The sequence below is a fragment of the Podarcis vaucheri genome, assembly GCF_965113315.1.
Source record: "Podarcis vaucheri genome assembly, chromosome: 2".
Classification (NCBI taxonomy): Eukaryota; Metazoa; Chordata; class Lepidosauria; order Squamata; family Lacertidae; genus Podarcis; species Podarcis vaucheri.
The window spans coordinates 79,373,047-79,393,644 of record NC_138760.1 but is presented as its reverse complement, the minus strand read 5'-3'; the positions used below and the strand labels follow the sequence as shown (position 1 = coordinate 79,393,644).

The 20,598-nt window shown below is 40.9% G+C and overlaps 1 protein-coding gene across 1 annotated transcript in view; it reads left to right on the top strand.

Annotated features, from left to right (window-relative positions):
* Positions 1–20,598, top strand: part of DNAH1 (dynein axonemal heavy chain 1) — a 115,085-nt gene that overhangs the window by 23,187 nt on the left and 71,300 nt on the right. Inside the window, exons 10-21 of the mRNA XM_082214625.1 lie at positions 64–275; positions 2,679–2,977; positions 4,644–4,794; positions 6,386–6,579; positions 7,946–8,171; positions 8,850–8,969; positions 11,271–11,353; positions 11,903–12,044; positions 12,455–12,610; positions 14,692–14,890; positions 16,563–16,816; positions 17,338–17,550. Of these exons, the coding sequence (XP_082070751.1) occupies positions 64–275; positions 2,679–2,977; positions 4,644–4,794; positions 6,386–6,579; positions 7,946–8,171; positions 8,850–8,969; positions 11,271–11,353; positions 11,903–12,044; positions 12,455–12,610; positions 14,692–14,890; positions 16,563–16,816; positions 17,338–17,550 (2,249 nt within the window). The remainder of the gene's footprint in view (positions 1–63; positions 276–2,678; positions 2,978–4,643; positions 4,795–6,385; positions 6,580–7,945; positions 8,172–8,849; positions 8,970–11,270; positions 11,354–11,902; positions 12,045–12,454; positions 12,611–14,691; positions 14,891–16,562; positions 16,817–17,337; positions 17,551–20,598) is intronic.

Genomic DNA, 20,598 nt, shown 5'->3' with positions numbered 1-20,598 from the left:
TTAACAAGAACAGCTACATGATTACTGTTCCTACAGAAATAACATCTCTTCTTGTGTCCCCAGGTCGCATTGATGTTCCTGAGTACCCATTTAATGAGCAAAAAGAAGCTTTTAGCTTCATCTCCCTCCTGACACGGCCAGAAGTCATCATGGCTTTGTGCCAGGTCCGGGATGAGTGCAATAAAACTGCAGCTATGTCACTGTTCCATTCAACCCTGACTAAGTACGGCCGACTAGAGGAGTTTGAGCAGATCCAGAAACAGACCTTTTCACAGGTATAGCAGCAGGGAAATACTCTTTGCAGAGATGTGGCTATGCAAAGTGTAAGTGGCTATAATGTGTGTGTGTGTGTGTGTGTGTGTGTGAGAGAGAGAGAGAGAGAGAGAGAGAGAGAGCGCTATTGTAATGTAATGGTTAGATTGTCAAACTAGGCCTGAGGAAACCTGGGTTCATAGTTCCTCTCAGCCAAGAATCTTGCTGGATGATATTGGGACTAGTCATTCTCTCTCAGCCTAATCTAACTCACAGGGTGGCTGTAAGGGCAAAATTGGCAGAGAAAAAACACGTACATCAGCTCCATGGAAGATGCTGGGATAAAAGTGTAATCACACATATTAAAAGTGATAATAATTCTATTAGTGTTAGGCCTTATGTGGTCAAAATGGCACCATCCACACACGACAGCATATCAGCAATTTGTCGAGGTGAAAAAATACTTTAGGGGAGAAACCATAAGTGGGGTAACATCTTTTAAGAGTCCACTGATGGCCAAGGATGCTCAGTGGCCATGGAGTATGTCAGCCTGTTGAAGTGTGGGGAGGATAGAGCAGAAAACCAGGGTGGTTTGGTAGGAAAATGAGGTATTCTTGAATAGAGCATGTAATGTTGAACAAATGTTGTAACATTTTGTTGCAGTTCCCTCTTGTAAATAAACAATCGTGGGGCAAACAGCCATCATTCTTCACTTAGATCTCATGGTTGAGTATAATGCTTAACCGCAGACTTCTTAAATGCAGTCTGCTTTGGAGTGAGAAGGATTAGAAACTCCTTGAGAATAAGCCAGGCATTTTAAAAGGCAACACCGTTTCCCAGACACTGTTTTCTGTTCTCATTCCTGGGTTCCATAGGTGTTACTATCCCTAAATTAGTGACTTTGACCAGGATCCAACCCAATTGCTTGCACAATACAGTTTCCAAAAACCCCAACTTCCTTTAATCTAAATAAAAAAATTCCTTCCAGTAGCACCTTAAAGACCAACTAAGTTAGTTCTTGGTATTCTTCTTCTTCCTTTAATCTGTAACTCACCTCAGAAAGCAATTTGGGAGTTGGGCAGGAAGCAATGGGCATGGTGATTTCCCCTGGGAATAAGAACGGAAGGACTTAGGGGGAAGGGTGCCAGGGAAGCAGCTTTTGAGTACAAGCAGACAGTAGAGCAGACTTCTTGAGGTGGTAGGTGGGGTCTCTTTCACTGGAGGTGTTTGAAAAGAGCCTAGATATCTCGACATCCATCTGTCATCCTGTACCTTGTGCGTGTGTGTTTGTCCAGATAACCTTCAAAGTCCTTTCTTACACAGTGGTTCTATCTTCATATGATCTTTAAAGCTGCTCTGCATGAAGAAATGGACAAGATTCTATTTTTCTTTGTCTCACCATAAAATACAGTGTGCTCTATTTTTCTCCATTCCACCTTGAAATACATCATCAGCTTTGCATGGGGCTTCTTTAAAAAAAAAAAAAAGGACAATAATTGGAAGAATTGCACTGGTCATGTTTTGGTAAAACCAAGGTCTTATGCTGGTGCGTTTTTAAGCTTAAATGTTATATTCCCATGAAAAAAAATAACTTGTTAATCTGAAATCAATTTATGAGGCATGATGTGTTTCATAGTAGATTGCTATCGGAATGGTTGTTACCATTCTCATAATGTTACTGAAGTAGGCCAGGGATAACTGACTTGGTGCCCTCCAAATGTTGTTGAACTACAACTCTTATAACCCTAGCCATTTGGCCACACTGGCTGGCACTGGTGGGAGCTGTAGTCCAGCAACATCCCAAAGGCACCACACTGGCTACCCCTGAAATCTTCCTGCTTACCAAATGCTATTCTATGTAATTAGTGGAAAGTACCCACTGTTGTTTGAGAGTTCTAAGAAAACAAAAAAAAATCAGTTCTGTTTTAAAATCAGTCGTTAAAATCAGTGCAATTTTGAAAGTTGCAGTCCACCATCTTGCTTTAAAAATGTCATCTAGTTGTATCCCAACTCAGACAAAAGCCTGCTCCATAATTTTCAGAACAAATCATGCAAAATTTGGTTGCAGTATCTTAAGAGGTGTCCAAATGCATAGAGAACGAATAAGAGGAGGAGTTTGGATTTGATATCCCGCTTTATCACTACCCTAAGGAATCTCAAAGCGGCTAACATTCTCCTTTCCCTTCCCCCCCCCACAACAAACACTCTGTGAGGTGAGTGAGGCTGAGAGACTTCAGAGAAGTGTGACTAGCCCAAGGTCACCCAGCAGCTTCATGTGGAGGAGCAGGGAAGTGAACCCAATTCACCAGATTAAGAGTCTACTGCTCTTAACCACTACACCACACTGGCAAACAGCTTTCCAAAAAAATGTAGCCGATGTGTTATTTGGCACTGTAGTTGACATTCTTTGTTTTATTTTTATCTAGGTTTCAATGTTCCTTAAGGATACTTGGATCAATACTCTAAAGATAGCCGTGAGAAGCAGTTTGAGGGACATAGGCAAAGGCTGGTACAACTTGTATGAGACTAAGTGGGAAGTATACCGGATGTCCAAGCTTCATCAGCTGATGGAGCTCATCAAGTTTATGTTGCAGGACTCTGTACGTTATCTGATCCAAGATTCACTGGTAAACTTTACCCAGCTCTTCTTGGATTCCTGCCACAGTGTCCTGAATTGCCCTGAAGATATGGTGTGGGGAGATGACCTTGTTAACAGCCCATACAAGTAAGGAGAGAAATGGAGAGATGTTTTATTTTTGTGGAAAAGGAAAAGAGCATTGATCAGTGTGCTCTCATATAACGGGAGGGTTCTTTTTCTCTGAATTTTCTCTTGATCAATTGGTATCACTGTGCAAAATCACACTGCAGTCATGGCTCCTCCCTTGGCATGCTTCAGCATTCCCTGGGATATTGCTGGGCACTGATATTTCTCATGTTAAGGGGTTATTGCTGGCTTCTGAAAGGCATCACAAAAAGTCTGTAGGTTACAAAGTGAAGTCATCATAGCTTTAGTATTCATTGGCTTTATTAGAAGATCTTACTGTGTCTGTTTAGCATGGTCTTGGGGCCAGAGTTATAGAATCATAGATTGTAGAGTTGGAAGGAACCCTGAGGGTCATCTAGTCCAACCCCTGCAATGCAGGAATCACAACTAAAGCATCCCTGGGAAGACATGCTCTGCCGCTGGCAGCATGCTGCCAACAAACCTTTTGGACCTTACCTTTTCACCTCTGCTGCATGCTCATGCTTCCTGGATGTAGGCCCCAGAAATGCAAAGACCACTTTATTAAGGGTATTTTTATAAGTGTTAACCTATTTTTGCAAAACATGTGGTGTCTGAACACATCCTTTTTGGGGTGCATGGCACAGTAGATATTAACAGAGACCTTACGAACATCCAGCAAGTTTAATTCATGTCAGTCATTGTTCTTGACAGATTGGAGAAGTGGGTTGAAACAGTAGACCTCAGCTGAAGTATGTTATCCAGTCTGGAGTGTGCATTTTGAGACAGATGAAAACAAATTGAATCAAACTCCAGTGTGAACCTAAAAAATAATTAAGGTTAGAAAGCATGGTATTGAAGAAAGCAGAACTCACTGAACTAAGGAATGGAAAAATATGAAAACACAACAGTCTTCAAATATTAAACAAGTACCATAAAGAAGATCGGGAAGAAGAATGCTTTTCTTCTACAGTGGTGCCTCGCAAGACGAAATTAATCCGTTCCGCAAGTGTCTTCGTCTTGCGTTTTTTTCGTCTTGCGAAGCATGGTTATTAGCGGCTTAGCGGCTATTAGCGGCTTAGCGGCTTTAAGAAAAAGGAAACAAACTCGCAAGAACTCGCAAGACGTTTCATCTTGCGAAGCAAGCCCATAGGGAAATTCGTCTTGCGGAACGACTCAAAAAACGGAAAACTTTTTCATCTTGCGCGTTTTTCGGCTTGCGAGGCATTCGTCTTGCGAGGTACCACTGTACTGACAGAAGGGTCAGAGACAATTTAGTTACATTGCAGCTGTGTACATTTTGGGTTACCAGAATATGAAATATGTTTCTGTGTCTGTTTGGAATGAGAAAAGTTGAAATGTGTGAAGCACAGCTCTCCCCCCCCCCCCCGGAAATGTTCCACCTCATCAAGCATGATGAGGATACTGACATGCCTTTTGATCATAGCGATTCCCTTTGTTCCACTAAATTTGATACTTATGCCTGTTTATACAGATGTGGTTGCTTATCACCTTTTAGGGCATCTGGTTCCAGGGGAAATGCACAAGCACAGCTAGGCTGCGTTTCTGAGAAGTAATTGATCTATTTTTTTAAAGTAGCAAAGGCATTGTTTCTGGAAGCTATTCATTTATAACAATCTCAGAGATCTCCATATTCTTCCTTTTGTAGGCCACGGAAAAATCCTCTGTTTATAATTGATCTGGCTCTGGACACTTCGGGTGTTCGTTTCAGCACACCCCTGGAGAATTTTGAGACAACAATTGTTTCTCTGTTTGATAAAGGGATCTGGGCTACCCACACCATACCACAACTGGAGAAAGTGAGTTACCTTGAAGAGTCTGAAATGCCTTCTCACCCTAATAATAGGATTCATCCTGTAAAAAGTTATACACTTACTGAAAATAGATGCTTCTACTAGAGATGCACACTACAAAGCTGACTTTCCAGAGCAGTCCTATATGTGTACCCAGAAGCAGCAAGTTCCATAGAGTTTATTAGACTTATTGCTAGGGAAGTGTGCATAAGATTGTAGCCTTACTGGTCATAAGAATTGCTCCACCAAAAGACTAAGCTGTGGGTTGTCAACAGTTGTATCTGGGTATTATGGCTGCATTGCAGGAACATTATAACAATATTATGGAGAGAAACACAACACAAATGCTTTGGAGTGTGCTATTGAAGATTGACAAGCCTTTCTCAGAACCAGTACCGTATTGTGTCTCTAATTTGCAAAAAAAAATTAAAAAATGAAAGTCTGTGGAAAGAGAGTCTAGCCCTGCTGACAATTACTTATTTTTTCTCCATGGAGGAGAAGATAATGTGATTCTCCACTTAATGTGTAGTGAGATGCAAGAAATAGAAGATTTGCTTTGATTTCAAATCCTGATCTCTTCTGGGTTAGGGAAATGTCAGAAGAAGTTTGATTTGTGCTGCGGATTTCATGTAGCAACTCATGCGCAGGCACATAAAATCTCAAAGATTTTAACAGGGTGGTGTGCAGGAGGAGGATTTTGCTAACAGGAGAATGATTCAGCCAACACTTTTAGCATTGAGGAAAACATGCCAGATTCAAATAAGAAGTGCCGGCAATAATGTTGCAATTTTAAATCCTGAGGCTGTTAATACCGACATTGAAGTAGTGGCAGGGTACGAGATGTGTGATTATGTGTTTAGTGTATTTATCTTATCACTTCAATTTAAAAAGAGGCTTGCTTCTTTTTATAACAAAATCGAGTTAATTCAAGAGCTATCATTAAAGTGAGCTTCACAATAACCTAAAGATTGCTTGTCTGCAGTTTTTGAAATGTGCTGTTGTTGGTTTTGGCTAAGGTGGGAGGTCCTTTTCCCATCAAGAGGTGTCTTACATATTGGGTCTCCTGCCTCCTTGAAATGATCTCTGCAGGTATTGTTTAGGGTGCACATCACGATCTCATAAAAATCTGAAGCACACTAAGTTGCACATGGTTGTATCATTTGAAAGCCTACAATCCATGTTAAAGGCTAGATTATCCAAAATACCTAACCTCTTGAAAGCTGGGGTAGGCAGCTTTCAGCCAAGAGCAGCTCATAGAGGTAAGCTGCAGTGCAAGTGAGGCAACATTTGGAGCAAACCACAAGTAGTATGACCAGAAATTCAAGTGGGGCTCCATACATTAAAGATGGGTCTCTAAATTGAGACCCCTGCAAGCTTTCATTTATACAAAGTCTGGTAAACATATATGGTAACCTGTATTATGATTAAGGCTATGGTTCCTTGGGTTGGCATGGGTTTTTACTGAGGTATCCAATACAAAGAGCAGGAGCAGCATTAACTGTCTAGCAGTAGATGGATTTCAGTTTTGTACAACAGACTTGAAGGAGAAAATAGAAGCAGTTTGTGCTGAATGGCTGTTCTTTTGTCCCTTGTTCAGCACGTGCTTGAAAACATGTTCATCTGTGGCACACCGTTGCTGGAGTCAGTGGGTCTGTATGAGCCACCTGTGATCGAACTCCGCAAAACCATCATCACATGTATCCGCAAAGCCCTGATCCCCCTCCAAGCTTATGCCAAGAATTATGAAAAGTACTTGGAACTGAATAACCGTGATATCAACAGCCTCCTAAAGTATGTAGCTTTTAAAGGGAAGAGCAGGGACTTGCATAAGAGGTTTTTCTATAGTTGCATGGGTAGATTAATGCGCTGCCTTCTGCATTGATTTCACTTTCAGTGGCAAATGTGTTCTGAAGAAGACAAAGTTCCCCCAAATACATGGGCCTGGACCCTAAGTTACTTATCTGTGCACGTGGTAGGAGGGAACTTGGTCAACTCACCTTTTATCTGCAGGCCCCCATGTCATATTCCACATGATTGCCAAGAGTCTCCCAGTCTCCATAAGTGATGTTCAGGAAAGGAAGTAGGAAAACCCCATTTGGGAGGATGATGTTCTGTTCATGGAAGAAAACTTAGGACTGTGCCCATGGTACCATGAGGTACACTGTGAAACAGATTACAGTGGTATCTCGGGTTAAGTGTTTAATTCATTCCGGAGGTCCGTTCTTAACCTGAAACTGTTCTTAACCTGAAGCACCACTTTAACTAATGGGGCCTCCTGCTGCTGCTGTGCCGCCGGGGCACGATTTCTGTTCTCATCCTGAAGCAAAGTTCTTAACTATTTTTGGATTAGTGGAGTCTGTAACCCGAAGCGTAGGTAACCTGAAGCGTATGTAACCCGAGGTACCACTGTACATTGTTGTTTTAGCATCAGTGTGGTCATTGGCTACCTGTTTTCTTTTCTTGGGGCTTTTACACACCTAGGGTAACAAATCTAGGTGCCTCCAAGCATACACGTAACAGGGAGCAACAAGCAACAGCTGCTCCTGTTTCTTGTATTCACACCTTACATTTTAACTGTGCACTTCAAAACCTTAAGTGTACACCTAAAAGAACACAGTAGGTAAATCTGGCCTTAAGAACCCTTGAGTTGTTTTTTTAAACTGCCATTCTACCCTGAAGGTATTTATATCTTCCTTCCTTCCTAAGTGCTAGAAGCAAAGACCTCTCCATCACCACCACCACCTTGTGTTTAGTCAGAGCCATCATAAGGCCGTAAGAGGAGCCTGCTGGATCAAGCCAATAGCCCACCTTGTCCAGCGTCCTGTTCTCACAGTGGCCAAACAGATGCCTGTGGGAAACCCCACAAGCAGGACCTGGGCACCAGAGCACTCTTCTCCCTGTGGCTTCCAGTGACTGGTATCCAGAAGCAATACTTCCTCCGACTGTGGATCTTCCTTCCTCTAATCTCCAAGGGCTTTTGCAAGTGCAGATTTGTTGAGTGGCCTTGAAGCCTTTCACTGGTTACATTTGCCGTTTATAAATTATATGTTCCTGCTGCAAGTGGGAAATCATATTCTGGCAGAGTATGCAGTATGCCTGTCTTTACCTGTGTTGTGGTGGTGAGTCTTCTCTTAATAATAATTCTGTATTTCTCTAGACCATATCTGGAGCAGTGCCCTCCTGCTCAAGAGGTGAGAGAGATCGTTAACAAGCATATGGCAGAAAAGGAGTTGCTGGACAACAGCTTGCCCGGTAGCATGGTGATTGGCCCCTTTCATCTCAGCGTTGAAGGCGTACGGCAAAACCTTTCCAAGAAATGCAAAGCGTTGGCCACCACTATGCTGGATATATTGGCTAAGAATTTACATGAGCAAGTGGAAGATGTGAGTTTCATACTTGGTACTCATCCAGAGGAGTAATTCTGTAGCTGTTTCTGGAAGTTTACAATTGCAAACAAGTTACAAGGAAAAGAAATGAATTGCAGTCATAACAGCAATTTTGAACTCTTCTTAGCATGTATATATAAATATATGTACTACTGGGGATTGTTCTAGTGTGAGATCTAACAGCTGGTTAAGTCAAGTGCTTCTGCACAAATGTGTCAGTACAGGAAGAGCATCATATAAAAAGGTTTATGGTTCTCCTATTGCCACTTTCAAACATATTCATGTGCAAAAACCTTCTTTTTCAGTATTCTTTATAGCATTTCTAATCTGCTACACCATTCTCATTTTATTAATCCCCAATGCCATCCCAATCATCACGATCGTCTAGATGACTTTAGATGAAGCACAGCTGAAGTTCAGGGACACATTCCATTGAGTGTTTGGCTGCCTCCGTCCCATGTTTCCTCCCTGCCTAATATTTAGTTAAGAAAGGTACATGGTGTGATGTTGTCCTGGTCAGAATCTCTGTTTCCATATGTCCAACGCCCTTCCATATTTCGTTGTTGTTGTTTTTAAAGGAACATTGAATTCTTATAATTACATTTGAGTTATATCAAACGATTTCACTATTTGTTTAAATATTATCATTCAGAGAGTCATCACTTCTTTCTGCAGATCTGTGAAGCTTTCAAAGCCATCAGCCGAAAAATTTATGAAAAACCAAACAGCATTGAGGAGCTGGCTGAGCTGCGGGAGTGGATGAAAGGAATCCCTGAGAAGCAGAAAGTGCAGGAGGTAAGAAGTGGCTGCATGTGTAGCATCAAACTATTGGAGTGAAGTAGATAATGGGCAGATCACTGAACTTTTAATCCAGTACCGCATCCTGACCAGAACAGTAATTGTGGGCTGCTTTGAATAAATCAAATTCTCTTAGCAGATGCAGATGCAAGTTGGTAGTTACAAAAACACTTCATCAGGTAGCACTGAAGGTATTAAGGAACTCTACAGCTGTTGACAAATTCCCAGTTCATTATTTTAGGGAGCAGATGTAAGAAGCAGATGCATGCTATTCATGCATAGTTTGCTAACAAAATCCCTGGAAAGCAGATCTTAACTCAGTGCATGAAATTTCACCAATACACCTTTTAAGCATCTGCACTATCGTATGTGGATGAATGTGTGTGTAAACCATCATGCCTTCAAGTTGGGCTGACAGCTGTCTGACTACCAACCATGGTCATGAATTCGGTTAAAGAGCATGCAGGTGTCTAGGTGTTAAAATGCCTGCCTGTGTTTGGATTGCTTATCACACCTGCTTCAAAGCTTTTTGCTCAGTACAAATTTTAGATGTTGAATATTTGCATATTAATAACTTGTGGGCTAACAGTGACCCCATTGACATTGACTTCTTAACCATACCAGGGTGGTATCATATTAATGTAACCGGATTGGAATTTTAATACACCATTTCAATGGCCTGTGGCACTTCTCAAGCTTTGGGTACCTTGTTTGTTCTCAAGCCTGAAGCAGTGAGCAAGATTCACTTAATGTGCCTTGCACGAGGGCTCCCCTCCTCCCCTGGTCCCCCTCCTGAAATTTGCTCAGGAGTAGGTGTCGAAGAACCCCCCGGGAAGAGAGGAGAGGGGTTGTTCCATCAGGTAAGCTGCAAAGCTTCTGCTGATGGGATGTTCACCACAGCATGATGTTGAATTCCACCCGTGCTGCTGCTTTTTTCTTTTTCTTTTTTGTGTTAAGATTTTTATTAAAGTTTTTTCATGAAACAATAAGGTACATGTAGTAACGCTCCGCTCGCCCACACTACCCCTCCATCACCTGATAAAACTCTCCAGCTAGGTCAGGTTTCTTGAGCAGGTTGGCGAGGGAGTTACTTTTCAAAACCACAGGCCGAAATCACACCGGTAGGGCTGCCACCACTCCCTTTAGTCAGGGGAACCCAGAGACACCACCCAGGGAGAAGGGTATGTCCCATTAACCTGGCAATTCCCCCCCCCTCTACAAGCTGGATCCACAGACTTGCAGACAGAAATTCTCACGGTAAAGCGTAACTAAGCGGAAGGCTTGGATTTAGCTATTCCCTCGGAAAAGGCACAAATATCAGCAGATTCTACTAAAAGGATTTATTTTAAAAGAATAACAGAAAACATGTTGAAAATCAACAGGCACATCTTATGGGTCTTACAAACATAAAAATAACAACGTTGTACAATATCACTAGCTTTACATACTCACAAAGGAACATGGTTAGAATAGTCAATAGTCCTTTCAAGCAGTTGCGTAATGGACATGTTTGAAGATTTCCATTTCAAAAGGACGAAACGACTGCTAACGATGGAAGTTACAGCCGGGCATCTTTGCAAGTTGCAGAGCAATGGCAGAGAGCAAAAAACAAAACATCCCGGGACCCTTTTATCCAAAATTCAGACTTAGCGTCGTAACTTTTAGCCAATCAAGAGTCTTAATTTGATCAGCTCACTCTTTTGCAGCTGGGTCAGTTTTAAGTTTGAACCCTAATCAAAGAATCTTCCTCCCACCTGTGGAAATTAACCAGATCCCCAATTCTCAGCAATCGGACAACAAACAGCCTCCGGGAAGGAGGAAGAGATTCACACCACCAACCCAGGTGTCAATCCTTTCATTAATCAAGGACTCCTTTCCTCCCATAAACCTCTCATGGCAAGGAGCCAAAAAGTCTGGGATTTTAAAGATACACAACTCCCTTTCCCAGGGTCCTTGTGGCTGACAAAATACCCACAAAGCCACATTCTTTTTCTTGACCAAGAAATGATTTTTCTAGTAGCTATAACTTCACTACAGTACAGAAAACACATTTACCCAGTTCTTCTTGAGACTCCTCAGGCCTGCTGGGTCCTCTGTGTTGTTGTAACCTAAGAAGAACTGTAGAAGTGTATTCCTTATCCCTCTCTCACTGTACTCGAATGCCACCATACCCAGACATTTGACTTACAGGCAGCATTTTTGTGTGCAACAATATTATAACACAGATGGGATGAAATTTTGATCATGCAAGCAAAGCCCTGCTTGTCGGCTCCTCTCTCTCTTTCTGTCATTGCATAGGAATTGATAAGTAAGGTCATGGAAGAATACGAAGTCATGGAGGATTTCCTCTACAATTTGACTCAAGATGACTTCAATGACAAGTAAGCACAAGGCATTTCCCCTGCAGTCAGAGCAAGACCTTTGGCTTCAGATACCATATTTTCTGCCTCAGGGCTTTATTTGCACATCAAAGGGCTTCAGCAAATCTCTTCAGGCCGCCAGAAAAGATGCCCACTGAACTACCTTATTCAAATGCAGAACCAGTGGTGGTGCCAGCCTCTGGGCCAGGGATTGAAGCAACCTTCTTGTTTCTGAGGCTTTTAGCAAACCGGAGGCCTTTATTTTGTTTTATTTTTCATGAAAAGCCAGTGAATTTGGGGGCTGCACAGCATGAAATTGTTAGGCTGTGTATTTCTGTGTGGGTGTAAGGTGCTCACAGGGATTTGAGAGTTGCCCAGGGGTGCCAGCATTTTATTACAGATTTGTAGTATAGTGCATCCCAGGCACCCAATTTGTAAGACTCAGCACACACATGCAAGGCAGGGTTTTGGGGGCACCTGTGCCCCACTAGATGTTGCTGAGCTACAGCTTTGATCATCTCAGAGGATTGGATACACGGTGCATTTGTGTGACTCTCTTTATGTTGTCAGGTGGGCTGCAAGCGGCTGGCCTCTGAAGATCACCACACAGATTGAATTGATAAGGCAGCAGCACATTGAAGATGAAGAAAGATTCCGTAAAATTCAGCTCATGGATCAAACCAACTTCTTGGAACGGCTGGATGGTCTTCAGGTACTGATAATGGGCACCAGAGTTATCCTCTACACTCACTTTAAGTATCAACTATCATCAGCGGGTAGCTGGGGATGAACTAAAATAAGAGCTTGACACATGGAGTTAGCCGGGTCTATTCCTCATTGAGCCTAGGGACATAGAGATCATTGTTGTGGGTGATTGTCCATTACTCAGGGTGCATTATCATCCTTAGCTAGCAAGTTCCAATGTGACCAGGAGAGAGGGAAGTGTTTCCACTTTACACGGTAAAAACTCATAGCCATCTGAGACTTGCTATTACCAAGATTCTATCCAGTATTTATGACCTTTTAAAGGATCTTAAAATATACTATCCACCTCTCCCAAATCTATGGTTATGTATCATGGGCTCTATCTCCCTGCTTGCTATGACTGCTTTTCTTTCACAGATTGCTGTTGCAGGGTTTTCTGCACACAGTGATATAAACCGGGCACATGAGATAGCCAATGAAGCAAGAAGAATTAAGAAGCATTTGAAGGACTCCCAGCAATTGGCATTACTGTACAACAACAGGGAACGGATTTTTGGTGTGCCAGTGACTAACGTAAGTTCCCAGCTCCCTTGCTACCTTCACTGTAATTTTTGCATCTCTGTTGATAACAGCAGAAACATCACCAGATATTGCTAGTCTTTCTTTATAACTCCGCCATGTTGCTCACCTTCATTTTCTAACCATGTGGTCTCACTAAACTGGCACAGAGCAAAGCAGTATGCTAGCCTCTCCTCTTCATTAAATTATTTCAGTTTTTTGGGAGAGCTCATGCAACAAGAGCTGGAAGATGCAAGGCATTCATGAAGCAATTCATGTGGCAGAGATCTCAAAACTTTCATAAACGTATGGCTGCAAGCTATATTGTTGGCTTGGCTCCCAGCTCAGAAGCAAGAAGCAGCTATTGAGGATTAGGAATTTCTATACAATGAATTTATTTACTGAAACCTTAAAACTCCAAATGTGCTATTTAATTAACACTTTTTTGTTGCTGTTGGTTTTTTGTTTTTGTTTTTAAAGATGCTATTTAAAAAATCTTTTATTTTAAAGATGCTACTTTTATTTTTATTTTTTAATATACTATTTATTAAAGTTTTACAAACAATAAAAAGTTTCAAAGTTTAAACATAAAAAATAAAGACAAAGAATAACCCTAATAAAAGAAAAAAGAGCTACAAATATACAAAAACAAAACACGTGAAAAATGCAAAATAGAAAACAGTTGAAAAGAAGGAAAGAAAGAAAGAAAGAAATCAATATTTTCATATCTTATACTTCATTTACTAGTTTCCTGACCTCCTCACACCTCCCTTTTTGTATTCCAGTTCAGATATTTAATTCAGCAAGTTCTTACCCTCTGTCATTTGTCCTTGCTCAACATCTTAACCTATTATAAATATATATTTTCCACCATTATCAATCCATATTTACATACTTAAAGATGCTACTTTTAAAAAGAATGAGACGTTGTATTTGCTTCTTTTCCATAGAGGATAAGGAGAAATCCAAATAATTGTTTATATTTTTTGCATTTTTATGCTTTAAATAGGTATTAATAATTGTGTGAGATCTCTAATATAGCAGAATTAATTGTGTTGGAATCTTTCTGTGGTTATGTAATAATAATGGCTAACTAAAATAAAATATTTGAAACAAACAGAAAGAGAAGAAGTGATCTAGTCAAATAGAAGCATGTCACGTGGTTCTGAATGAGAGTGCAGTTATATGATCAAGTTCTTCCTGTTGAAATCAATGTTGTTGTTTAATGACTGGATTTTGTTCCCTTTATACATAGGATAATACGGTTTGTGTGCACTTTTGTAGAGTGTGTGTCTGTTCTCCTTTCTCCTCTCTTTCCCTATTTATTTAGTTACTTTTATTTATAACCTGCCTTTCTCCCAAGGTGGCTCACAGCATGAATTAAAATAAATACCACTACAAAGAGGCAATTAATATAAATATTTTTAAAAATGGAAAAAGTAACTTTTAAAACAGCATTGTAAACACTTCGAACCATTTAGAAGTGTACACACACACACACACACACACACACACACAGTACATCACCCACCCTTAGAAGATCCTGCCACAACAGCCAAGTTAGTGGCCAAAGGCCTGTCTGAACAAAATAGTATTTGCCTGCCGCTAAAAAGAAATCAGAGAGGGGGCCAGCCTAGCCTCCCATGGAAGAGAGTTCAGCAATCTGGGAGCAGCCATGAATAAGATTCTCTCTTGTGTCCTCACCAAAAGTGCCTATGAAGGTAGTGGGACCAAGAGAAAACCCTCCCTGGAAAATCTCAAAGCTCAGGCAGTCTCATAGGGCGACAAGCTCCTTCAGATAGCCTGGACCCAACCCACATGGAAACTCTGGGACTATTGTGATCTGGGCAGATGTATAGTCACATATTGTGCCCAAGAAACAAAGGGAAGGTCCCTTGCCCACTAGACAAACAGAAGGTACTCTCATGAAGTCAGTTCAAGGCTCCCTGCTGACTTATTTATACCAACAAAGTCGAGAGAACAACCTAGTGAACGTATACCCTGATGGCATACTGGAATTGCTTGGAAGACATTACAGGTTATTTTTCTGTGGAATATGTGCCCATTAGCAGTTAGTAATATTCTGGTTTTTCCAGTATGATAAGCTGTCCAGGATGGTTAAGGACTTTCAGCCCTTCTATGATCTCTGGACTACAGCATCGGACTGGCTTCGCTGGGCTGACAGCTGGATGAATGATCCTCTGTCTGCAATTGATGCAGAACAGCTGGAGAAGAATGTCAACGAGTCCTTTAAGACAATGCACAAGTGTGTGAAACAGTTCAAGGATATTCCAGGTAGCTACAGAGCCTTGAAATGTCATTTTTTAAAAAAGCAAACAGATTCAGAAATGGGATCAACTGAAATTAATATCGGGGAAATGAGAAATGGAGAGAAATCAAAACTGACAGATTTAGCATCCCTTGCAACCATTTCAGAAATTGTAAAGATATAGTAGAACTGCAAACTTTCTCTAAAATTATATTTACAATGGCTTCATATTAACACTGTAAAATATTCCGTAGTGGGGGAATCTTGTTTCTTTTATTGACTTGTATTTTATTCTAAACAATTAATTCTGTTCTAAGTGCTGCAGTGAATCAACCTTAACAGAGGAGGAGTTGAAGGAATATGTATGAGTGAAGGTGACTCATTCAAAGCAGAAGGATTAAAAATACACAGTTGTGTAATAGAGCAAGTCTTCCAGAATTGGCTTTTCTTATATCACAATGTTCTGATCTTGTCAAAGACAGTGCTGGGGTGTTAGTCCTTCATTGCAAGAATAAATGGAGGCTACACACCCGTACATCACAGTTTGCTAAATTTAATCATTTAAAAGCAGATGGACTGTATTCATTGTTGCTCTAGTACAGGGATGTCCAACAGGTTGATCGTGATCTACTGGTAGATCCCCAGGAGGTTTTGGTAGATCATGCTGGGTCCCTTTCCTTAGCATTGTCAAAATCGCCCCCTTGCCCGCCCTCCATTGTTGCACAATTTGCAGAATGGAAGATGGAGTTCACTCAGTGATTTGTTGGTGAGTGACTGTTCCTCTTTCTGCCCCAAAACCCTAAAAAAATGGGGCTTTCCTCCTCCCTAAAAAAAGGTCAACAACATTGACTTGCAGTAGCACCTTAAAGACCAACTAAGTTAGTTCTTGGTATGAGCTTTCGTGTGCATGCACACTTCTTCAGATACACTGTGTATCTGAAGAAGTGTGCATGCACACGAAAGCTCATACCAAGAACTAACTTAGTTGGTCTTTAAGGTGCTACTGGAAGGAATTTTTTATTTTGACTATGGCAGACCAACACGACTACCTATCTGTAACTGGAACATTGACTTGAACACCTTCCCATGAGGGTAGATCACTGCCAGTTTTTGATTTTGTAAGTAGACCACAGTCTCTTGGGAGTTAGCCACTCCTGCCTAGTACAAGCACAGTGGAACTTCCTTGCCTCTTCTCCCCACTTCTTCAAATCTGGAATGTCGGGAGAACCCCCAGAACAGCATGTAGGGGGAGGAGAGGGGAGATTGGGTAAACATGAATGCTTGCTCTGACAAATGTTGACTACAAACCATTATCTCCTATTCTTTGCAGAGCTTGTACCTTTCCTATAACTTAAAAGGGAGCAAATACACGTATTAAAGAAAATATTATGGTATTGATTCAAACGTGCAAATAAGGATCAAATTATGGGCAACATACATCTCCCTTTGGATAGTGTAACATTGTGTTGCCCAGTACCCTTTCCCTAAAGCAAACAATTTAGTCTTGTGTTTCTGCACACAATGGCTGATATGTTTGTCATAGTCAGAGTAGACCCATTGAAACAAGTGGACTTAAGTAACTTACATCTGTTTATTTCAATGAGTCTGTTCTGATATCACACAGTGTTTCTGATTTGCACTATATTATGTAACCTTAGAACTGTTGATTGATGGTACATTTATTTATATTTTGTTAAGCATGCCAGGAAGTTGCAGTGGAAATCCGTGGCAAGATTGAGGAATTCAGACCATACATACCCCTGATTCAAGGTCTACGCAATCCTGGTATGCGCAACCGTCATTGGGAGATGCTTTCTGAAGAGATCAAAATCAATGTGAGGCCGAAGGCCAATTTGACGTTTGCACGCTGTCTGGAGATGAAGCTTCAGGATCACATCGAGACCATAGCTAAAATAGCTGAGATTGCAGGGAAGGAATACTCAATTGAGCATGTAAGGAGACCATTCTGTCTGACCTTCCTTGCGGTGTCATCCTTTATGCTGCAGTGTTTTCTGTAGATGAATGCTTATCTTCTGATTGTTCCTCATATCCAGGGATTTTAACATTTGCCCTAAATATTTCTGAAAATGTCTAACAAAAGCACTAGTCAGCTAAAAATAATGTTTTTTAAAAATAGGTAGACTTTCTGAATGTGCTAGCAAAATAGGTACTTCTTAATTTGGCATGATGTTTGGAATGTATGGGAGATCTGGAGAATGCTAGATAACTTGAGCTTGGAAGGAACTCGTTGGCAATTACTCCTATACCTGTCTGTCTGTGTATTATCCCAAACAAGTTTTCTGATGGAAAGTAATTTCCACATCCTTTGTTTGTTCTCTCTATAGCTAGCCTCAGTCTGTTACCATGATCATTAACCTCCATTAACTTTTCACTAGTTGCCACTTTAAGGAAGCAAGTGTTTTGCAAAGGCTGTTCAATATGGACTAAAGATTTATTGCTTCTCATTTCCCAGGCCTTGGATAAGATGGAGCACGAATGGGAATACATCCTATTCAATGTAGTTCCCTATAAAGAAACAGAAACATTTATTCTGAAGAGTCCTGATGAAGCTTCTCAGCTGCTGGATGACCACATTGTTATGACTCAAAGCATGTCCTTCTCGCCATTTAAGAAGCCATTTGAGGAAAGGATCAACACTTGGGAAAATAAGCTAAAGATGACGCAGGTAATAATTTTCTAGATTCTTTTGTGCGCTTGAAAGTGGAATCTGATATAACAGAGGGGATACTCCAGTTTAGCTGTGAGAATGATAATAGGCTGAGGACAGTTTTGTATACATACCTCCAATACATGCTCGGAGATCAGACCCTGTTCACATGGGAGCTCTGTGTACAGTTTATAGTTTACACAGAGCTTTGGATCAGATTCTGACTTTAATGAGACTGGATAGCCATAAGGCTTCACTTCTTTCAGTAATTTAAAGAGAATTTTTTTATAAACAACAAATTATGCCCTTGCATATTTAATCACTCTATTGACCAGGTTCACCCTGAAGAGCCTGATGTTGTAAGGTGTTACCGGTAATTGCTAGGTCTCACCATTAGGCATATGAGTAGATTAGGGCCAAACTAGACATAATGGTGGTGGAGCTGTACGTCAGAGAACTGTAGTTCTGGCCCAAAGACATGTTCAAATGAATGCCACCCTTTAATGGCTCTCAGAGTTTCCTTTTGTTCCACTGAGGCTTCAAGATAAAACATAACCAGATGAAAGGGTTTAAAACCCATTTCAGGTGTAAAAGTGAAGAAGCAGGAGGGTTCAGCGCCTCTCTTCCACCTACCCTCCATGCTGCACTCACACACACAATTATAAGAATTTTGCTGGTGTAGTTTCATCTTTGAACTCATTCTGGTTTGGGGGCAGGGAGAGAAGCACCTTCCTCCCATCCATCCCTAATGTGCTTTAAATTGTGTGCACACACCCGCACTTACGGCAATTTGATGGCAGATCTTACACTCAAATATCTTAAATAAGCCTTTTAGTTACTGATGGAAGCAAGCAGGTCTTTTGCAATGAACAGGTAATAATAGTACAGTACTTTTATTGGTGAAGTGTTTTGACAAAGCAGAACATGTGCTTTTATGTTATCATTCTTTTGCTTTATTAATGGGCATTAGCCATCCTTATGTGCTTGAACCAGAGTCTGCAGAGTATGTTCTGATTGCCTCAGGATGAGAAAGGGATGGAACCCAAGGCTGTAAGGAATCAGGTGACAAGCTTGCTTTGATGTGATCATGTGTGCGCTGTGTGTGGATTTGGATGTGGAATTGTGCCTGGCCTTCCCTTCTTTTTTACTCCTTTTACTGATATGGGATTTCCACATGGTGAAGGCATTGAGATTTTTTTTACTGAAGAAGAAAAACCTCCCCACAGAGTAGTAATTTCAGGCATTGTAATAAAATGTTTCTATCTTGGTAGTTAAGGCATATTAGGGGGACAGAAAATGGAATGGTGACAAAGACTATGAAGGGACATATAAACCATCCTCAGTTTACTAAAACTGCTACAGCAATTCATTGCTACAAGAAGAATGGGCAACAGGATAAGAGGCAAAAGGGGTTAAGTTGTATATCCATCATATTGGGGTTGAAGGCAGAGATACACCACTATGAATGTTTAGGACTCAGATGCCCTTCACCTCAGTTTCAGAAAGCTTCGACACACATTTATATTTCTGTATGGCTTCTTGACCGTCCACACAAGTCTCAGTGCTGCCTGCTTTGAAGAAGACACTTCATTACACACCTGTCTGCCCACGAAATCTGAAGAGCAGAGAGCAAAGTAATTTCTGAACCTCCAGCCTGTCTCTGAGAGAGATTGTATGCCTGCCAGTACCAATGAGACTGGAAGAGCGCAGAACATCTTTAATCAGGTGTCTAGGAAGTGGTGTTTTGAATCTGGCTAAGCCACAACACTTCAAAAAATGGTTTTAAAATAAACAAACACCAGGACGTTCTGCAAGTAATTACTTCAGCTGTTCATAGAGAACATTCTATCACTCGGACCATTAACTAGTTTAATGTGAGCCGGATCGGACTTCTGGAGCCTAACTGTTCCACATTTAGCCCAAATTGAGAAGTGTTATTCTCCCTGAATAATAAATGCTAATTTCACTGGGAGTGTGAAAAGCAAGCATAAATTGGCTCACAGTTTTGCGTGGCTCCTAAGAAACAGTGCCTAGTTGTTGTTGTTGTTTTCTCTACCAAACGACCCCCTCCTCTTGAGGGTTTTAAAGGGATATGTGGGTGATCCATTAGTCTAGTTAACCAAATGTGACTCATTCCTTGCTATGTGTTCAAGGAATAGCCATTGTTTTCTCAGTTAAGGACATTATTTAAAGGGCTTCTATTTGTCTGGGGCCTTACTAACTGTTCAGCACTGTGCCCCAGTTCATACATGCAAAATTTCTCCATGCAGAGTGCCCTGTTTCCTGCAACCACAGTGCTATTTTTTATAGAAAAAGAGGTCCTGGAACTCAGCATGAACACCTCCCCCATTCTCTTACAATGGCAATGCCATCCACCTAAGAGGTGCTGGAATTCAGTTCCTGTGAGTTAACCCTAAAAAAATTCCTGTGCAGCCACATAGATGATGTAACATATGGACTGGATTCCTTGCATGATTTCTCCTCCACCTGAGGGAGAGAAATCACAGGAGCAGGGGCTCAGCTCAAGCAGGCCTCAGAACTGGGCAGCCGATTCATTCCCTAAATGTATGAACTGTGGCAATGAAATGCATCCCTTAGATCGAGAGTTCAAAATTAAGATTTTCTTGAATTTTATATTCATGATAGAAGTAAGATTCATAAAAACAATGAAAAAGGATCTATGGCAGTAGCCCCCAATCTAAATTGATTGCTTAATTCAATTTTTGCAGTTGAGGCTCATTTTTTCACTTTCATCTAAATGATACAACTCAAATTATTTTTTCCACTGTCATTGTGCTATTTATAAGAAGAATCAATACAAATCCATGATCATTTTTATCATCACCAAAACTCATGAAGTTAAAAATTATGTAAACTATCATTTTTCCAAAGAAGTTTCCTTATTTATTGATGCTTGAATTGTGTGACCATCATCATGATTCTAGTTTTTATGCACGATGATCCTTGCATGGAGCAACCCATTCTCTACTAGGTTCTGATGCTTGAGTACATTCTGTTATCTGGAATGGCTGAGTTAGCATTGCCTATCACTTCTGGGAAAACATA